Source organism: Lethenteron reissneri, chromosome 3, assembly GCF_015708825.2.
Source record: "Lethenteron reissneri isolate LAM-NWPU_2019-01 chromosome 3, ASM1570882v1, whole genome shotgun sequence".
Taxonomy (NCBI): Eukaryota; Metazoa; Chordata; class Hyperoartia; order Petromyzontiformes; family Petromyzontidae; genus Lethenteron; species Lethenteron reissneri.
The window spans coordinates 7,487,966-7,495,210 of NC_083781.1; the positions used below are offsets into that span (position 1 = coordinate 7,487,966).

Genomic DNA, 7,245 nt, shown 5'->3' on the forward strand with positions numbered 1-7,245 from the left:
CCACAACCACAACCACTACCACAACCACCACCACCACAACCACCACAACCACCACCACAACCACCACGCAGAAGCAGCAGCAGCGTTGTTCACGACGAGTCACGGCGAGGCTCTCGTGGGTCAACCATTAGTGTCGTTGTTGTTGTTGTTATGGGAGAAGGGGGTGGTGCAGTGCCCAGCGCACTGCTCGACGAACCCGGCGGCGGCCTCCTGTGTTCCAGTGCCACCCCCTCCGCTCCCGGCTAACATCAGTGGCGAGTGATATCCACCCACCCGCACGCAGCACCCTCCTCGACAGCATGGACAGACCACCGCGGCGAACCATCGGAAACCAACTTACACGGTCGACGCAGAGCCGAACATCAGTGCTCGCAGTCCGTCTGCGAGGACTAATGAATGTCGCTCAGTGGGAGGTCGCTCATTTCTCTCTGCTGCCCCCACTGTCTGGAGCTCGCATCCCCCAGGCGCCAGTGGTGCCGACATTTTTCTTGTCCCCGTGCAAGTCCAGGCTCAAGACCTTCCTGCTCTTCCCTGCCTGTGACTGCCTGCCCCTCTCCCACAGACTCACACAGAGACACACAGACTCAGACAGAGACCCAAATATTCACGCGGAGATCCATAGACTCAGACAGAGACCCACAGACTCACACAGCCATCCATAAACTCACACAGAGACCCATATACTCACACAGAGAGCCATATACTCACACAGAGATTCATAGATTCACACATAGGCCCACAGACTCGCACAGAGATCCATATACCCTCACACAGGCTCATAGACTCACAAGGGAGACCCATAGACTCACACACAGGCTCATAGACTCACAAGGGAGACCCATAGACTCACACACAGGCCCATAGACTCACAAGGGAGACCCATATACTTACACACAGGACTATAGACTCACAAGGGAGACCTATAGACTCTCACACAGGCCCATAGACTCATACGTAGACCCACAGACTCACACAGAGACTCACATACTCACACGTAGACCCATAGACTCACACAGAGACCCACATACTCACACAGAGACCCACATACTCACACGTAGACCCATAGACTCACACAGAGACCCACATACTCACACAGAGACCCACATACTCACACGTAGACCCACATACTCACACAGGCCCATAAACTCACGCGTAGACCCACAGACTCACACAGAGACCCACAGACTCACACGTAGACCCACAGACTACACAGAGACCCATGGAGTCACATTGAGACCCATGACTCACCGCAGATGACGCCCGCCGTCTCTGCACATCGCGATGAGATTGCGGTCAGCTCCAGACGCCGCGTCACGTATCTGCATTGCATCGCGTTATGGTGATGATGGTGAGGAGGAGGATTATGATACAATGCGGTGTTTTGGCTTAGTCGTTGGTGACCGGGTTGAGACCGGAACCGGGCAGTGCGCCCCATGCCCCGCCCGTGTGGTCCCGATCGCGAGACGGTGGCGTTCAGAGTTGGAACTCGGCGAACTCGGGACCCTCCGGAACTCGGTGCTTTACCTTCAAGTCCTTGGGGGCTTCCAAGAAGAGAGACTCGCTCACTGACTCAGTCACTCGCCTGCTCACTCACTCAGCCACTCACTTATTTGATCACTTAGCCACTCACTCAGCTGCTCACTCACTCACTCAGCCACTCACTTACTTGATCACTTACTCAGCCACTCACTTACTTGATCACTTAGCCACTCACTCATTTGATCACTCAGTCACTCACTCACCTGCTCACTCACTCACTCAGTCAATCACTCACTTGCTCACTCACCCAGCCACTCAATTACCTGTTCACTTACTCAGCCACTCACTCACTTGATCACTCACTTAGCCACTCACTCACCTGCTCACCCACTCACTCAGCCAATCACTCACCCTATCACTCACTCAGCCACTCACTTACTTGATCACTCACTCAGCCACATACTCACCTGCTCACTCACTCACCTAGTCACTCAATCAGCCACTCGCTCACTTGATCACTCAGTCACTCACCTGCTCACTCACTCAGCCAATCACTCACTTGATCACTCACTCAGCCACTCAATTACCTGTTCACTTACTCAGCCACTCACTCACTTGATCACTCACTCAACCACATACTCACCTGCTCACTCACTCAGCCAATCACTCACCTGCTCGCCCACTCACTCAGCCAATCACCCACTTGCTCACTCACTCAGCCACTCACCTGATCACTTACGCAGCGACTGATTTACCCGATCACTCACTCAGCCACTCACTCATCTGGTCACTCACTCAGCCACTCACCAGCTCATTCACTAACCCGCTTACTTACTGCCTCGGTGAGTGAGCGTGAGTTGATGAGATGAGCCGGTGGGTGAGTGAGTGTTTGAGTGAGCAGGCGAGTGAAGGGGCAGGCGAGCGGGTGGGTTTGTGGTACAGTGAGTCAATTAGTCTCAGTGTGTGCAGAGTTGAGTGCGGTGTATGGTGGTCGGCTCAGCCTCAAATGAGAATCTGGAGATACAAAGGCGGCCGCGCTGGCCCTCGACCCCTTCGTGTGCCGCGTCCGGCCTTAATAGGTGCGCTCGCCGACAACGCGTGCGACCCAAACACAGTCCGACAAGGCGAACGAACGACTCGAGCGATCGAGCGAGCGAATGAGTGCCCGCCGTGGCCGAGTGCGGTTTGAGTGAGAAGCGAGGGGAGTGAGAGAAGGTTGAGTCAGTCGGTGAGTGGCCGGCACAAGAAACGGGTGAGGTAAAGGATGAATGAGGGGGTGTGTGTGTGTGGGGGGGTGGGGGTGTGTGGGGGGGGGGCTATGGAGCCGGGCTATTCGCATCACTCGGCTCTGGGCTCTTTGTGTGAATCGAAAGGGAACATCGTGTACTCTCCTGCCCGCTCGCTGCCTTTACAGAAACGTAAACGAGAGGGAGGGGAGGGGGGGAGCCCGGCTTATGATGAGGGCTCGCCCCTGTGTACACGGCGGCGGTGGTGGTGGTGTTGGGGCGGCGTGGGGGCGGGGCTGCTCTTCCTGTAAGGCGTACTTACTAGAATCCCAGCGCGAATCTCTTCCGCGAAACCACGTGCGCGTCGCGTGTATTGAGGAAACTCAGCCCCTCCACCCAGTGCCCCCAATCCCCTCCCTCCCCCTGCCTCCCTCCCCCCAGCTCTCTTAAATGAGGCACAGAAGACGCGAGCCAGAGGCGTTCGCAGTCGCGGCAGATTGAACCACGACGGGTGGTAGTCGCGCACGGCGACCCACGCGCAGGGGACCCGTACACTCAAGGGCTCCCACGGGAACCAACGCTCCGGGACTCGTACACTACAGGACTCACCCCGACCCTCACCCCCCGGGGAACCAACGCTTCGGTTTACCGGGACACGCTCGTTACGTCGGCCCCGTATCGGGATTCGAGCGCACGCCGAGAGGAGGAGTGGACTCCGTCGGCCCATGGGGTTCATCTGCCCGGGTAAGCGAGTCCCACTCGGCGCCCCGTGGCTCTCCCCCCCCCCCCCCCCTCCGTGCCTGGTGACATGTTAACACGCGTAGGTGGCAGGCGACATGTGACATGTGGCATGTGACATGTAACGGCGCGATCAACTTGATACGCTGCTGGGGCGTTTTGGCTGTTTACTCCCAAACGACTTCAACCCAGAGCCTGTCACGTATGTTCACCTGGTCAAGGTCAGGGTCATGTTTGGATCAGCAATGAGTGTTTAGCTTCATGAGCAGGGTCTGGGCTAAGGTTAGGGTCAGGGTCAAGTAGTGTCAGTGATCAGGGTTAGGGCACAAACACACCATCGCGTGTTGTGTATTCATGCAGCATCGAAGTGCAACTCCTTGCTTTGGGCGGTCAGGCTTAGGGGCTATCACCACGCTCAAAGTTCGTCACATTTGGGAGCAGTCTTAGAACCATCGCTAAGGTCATTGCCCAGTTGAGGTTCAGCACCGACAGCTTCGCTGACCTCTAACCCCGCTCCCTCCCCTGCCAGGTCGCCGCGAGTTGGACGCAGCGTCCGCGATGGGAGTGCGCGTGGTCGCCGCGGGGAGCGCCGCCGCTTCCACCGAGAGTCGCCCCTTCGCTGGCGAGCCCGGCACCGACTCACGAGCCGCGCGCCTCTGGAGGGAGCCGCGCGCGTGGGCCCCGCACCCGGGCCCCGTGTCCCCTCCGCTGCCTCGACCCCCTCGCTCCTCCTCCTCCTCGTCGGCGGTGGCGGTGACGGTAGTGGACGCGGCACCCGTGGCCACGCGGCTTCGCTCGTTCACTTCTGCGCAGGAACTTCTCGCCGTGCAGCGCACGGTGGCGGCCCTGGCCGAGAGCGGCTTCTACTGGGGCTCCGTGGCCGGGCCCGAGGCTCGGCGTCTGCTCGCCTCGCAGCCCGTGGGCACTTTCCTGGTGCGCGACAGCACCGACCCGCGCCACCTCTTCAGCCTCACGCTGCGCACGCGGCTCGGCGCCACGAGCGTGCGGGTGCAGCTGCACGCGGGGCGGTTCCGCCTCGAGTGCAGCCAGCGCAGGGACGCGTTGCCCGGCTTCGACTGCGTGCTCAGGCTCCTGGAGCACTACGTGCGTCCTGCGGGACCCCCCGGCGTCGACTTCAACAACGGCGACAACAACAACAACGCCGACAACGCCGCCGCGCAGAGCGGGGCTGGTGGCCGTGGTGGGGGTGCATCCCACCGGCACGCACAGAGAGGGGGGCCCCTCGCGGTCACGGAGAGGGGGTCCGTAGCAGAGAAGCGGCGAGCGCAGCAGCAGCAGCGGGAGCAGCAGCAGCAGCAGCAGCGGGAGGAGGAGGAGGCGGCGGCGGCGGCGAGAGCGGCTGCCGGTGTGGCGGGCAAGGGACGCACGCCGCTTTTGCTCACGCGGCCTCTGCGCCACACGCGCGTGCCGCAGCTGCAGCACCTCGCGCGCAAGGCGGTGCACCGCGCGCTCGCGGGACGCAAGCCCGAGCAGCTACAGCTGCCCTCTCTGCTGCAGGGATACCTCGAGACGTACCCCTACCAGCTGTGACGGGGAGAGGGAGAGAGGGGGCGGGGGCGATGACCGCCTGCAAACGATTTGGGAGGAGGTGCGTGTTGGGGTGGTGGGGGGTAAAGCCGGGACACGTGACTCTGCCGGTTGTCTGCTGGGACTCTGTCGGAGGGGGGGGGGGGCTCCGTGCCAAAGCCATGGCGGATGTCTAAGGCCCCCCCCACACCCCACGACTCCACCACCACGCGCACGGAGTGACTGTGAAAGGTGGACGTTGGGTGCCTGCCAGGGCTGAGTTCGCAGTGCACCACGTGGTTTTGTAGATTATTTTATTATTATTATTATGATGCAATAGAGACTGGGGGGGGGGGGGCTCACGGCACAACTGGGGAGGGGGGGGGGCTCACGGCACAACTGGGGGGGGGGGGGAGGAACATGTGTTCCATGGACTGTGGAAGAGGTGACCTGGCAACGCGGAGACCTGCGATGGAGGGACTTAGGGTTGCTCTGATCCTGGGCAATGAGACGACCTGCAACTGAAGAGATGAAGAGAACAAGAGAGCTCGCAGATGGAGGGGAGCGTTGGTGAGAGCTCTGGGGGAGTGATGGAGGGACGCGGGAGGGGCAGGTGGGGCGCGTGAAGGTTGAGGCCGCGTCGGATCCGGACGGCTGGGTGAGACTTTACTTGAATTCCCGTGTTTACAGGCAATACGGCCACGTGTTCACTGTGGTGTCAATGTCGGTGTCAAGGGTCACGTTTCGCGTGCGCGGCGAGGAAGATATATTTATTGTGTGCAGTATTTATACGGAGTCCACGATGGCCGTCAGGTCAAGCACCACCCACCACCACCACCCACCACCACCCATCACCACCACCCACCACCACCACCCACCACCACCCACCACCACCACGACCCACCACCCACCACAACCACCACCCACCACCCACCACCACCACCCACCACCACCCACCACCACCATGTCACGACTGCTGCGGCAGTGGTGGTGATGTTGACTGCGATGGTGACACAAGTTATATGGATGGGTTTGGTGCGCGGTCGACAACCACGATGATGGCGAGAATGGTGGGGATTGCGATGGTGGTGATTGTGGTGGAGGTGCTGATGGTGGTGGCGGCGGTGACTGTGGTGTTGGTGAGCGATGTGGTCGATGATTCACATGATTGTGAACGAGGAGCACGAGGGAGCGCGAGCCTTTGAGCTTCTGAGACGAAATAAACCAAAGCGACTTCCACTTCTGGCGAACTCTCTGCTTCTTTGTCCCCGGCGGGCGGTGGCGGATGGGGGAGGGCACCCTCACAGACGCGAGATGTCCCTTCCCCAGACGCCGCTTGCGACGTTGGCACAGCTGGCCGCTGTCTGCGTCACGACACGAGACCGAGCGGTGGTTAATTCTGCACTCCGGTCGAGGGCAGCGTCGTCGTCGCCGCCGCCGCCATCATCATGGCCATCATCCTGTGTTCATGAACGGCACGCGGCCGCAGACATCACACGCGGCCCCGGTTGAGTGGTCCAATCACGAGGCAGGACCGGCGCTCTTTGTCCAACCCGCCCGGCCACAGAGGAGCCGTCAGCAGAGGTCGCAATCGGGTACCCGATACCCGTACCCTACCCTATACCCGGCTACCCGTACCCGGCCGGGTACGGGTACCCGTTTGCGACTCTGGTGCGACCTCTGGCGGTCAGACAGATACCTCAATAATTCTCGCTGGATACTTGGCAACAGTAAGGCACGGAAACCAACGGCTTCGTTAACATTCTCGGCCATTCAACTCGACAAGACACGCGGTGACGTGTGCGTCCCGTTGCCGGCTGCCCGACGCTTTGAGTCTCCAGTGTCTGCTGTGCTCGGCAACTTCTCGATAAAAAATCTCAAACATTCCTCGCGTGCGTGGGTGACGCAGCGATGGTGCGAGGTGGTCTTCCTCTGCCTCCCTTGCCCCCGTGACTCACGTGCCCCTTGATTCACCCGCCCCGCCGCTCACCTGGCTGGTGTCGCAATTTGCCTGCCGGCGCTGTGGACCAGAGCTGGCGTTGGTTGCGGACGGGGGATTGGTGGCGCAGCGGTTAGCGCGGCGACCCGCTGGGCCATCGGCGGTCACCGCACCGTCGCGCGGTGCTTTCAGGCGCCCTTCTGTGGCCGTCTGGAACGCTCTTGCCTCCTTCAGATATTAGGAAGCCACTGGAGCTATATCACTTTCAAATCCAGATTGAAAAACTCGTCTGTTGTCCTCCCCCCGCACCTCCAATGAGCGGTGCGAGACACGCAC

The 7,245-nt window shown here is 60.4% G+C and overlaps 1 protein-coding gene across 1 annotated transcript; it reads left to right on the top strand.

The window, feature by feature from the left end:
- The first annotated feature begins 3,146 nt into the window (after positions 1-3,146).
- Positions 3,147-5,320, top strand: LOC133345804 (suppressor of cytokine signaling 3-like). The gene is made up of 2 exons (XM_061556797.1): positions 3,147-3,449; positions 3,973-5,320. Exons 1-2 carry the CDS (start codon positions 3,431-3,433, stop codon positions 4,992-4,994), a joined length of 1,041 nt encoding a protein of 346 aa, XP_061412781.1. The 5' UTR covers positions 3,147-3,430; the 3' UTR covers positions 4,995-5,320.
- The last annotated feature ends 1,925 nt before the right edge of the window (positions 5,321-7,245 follow it).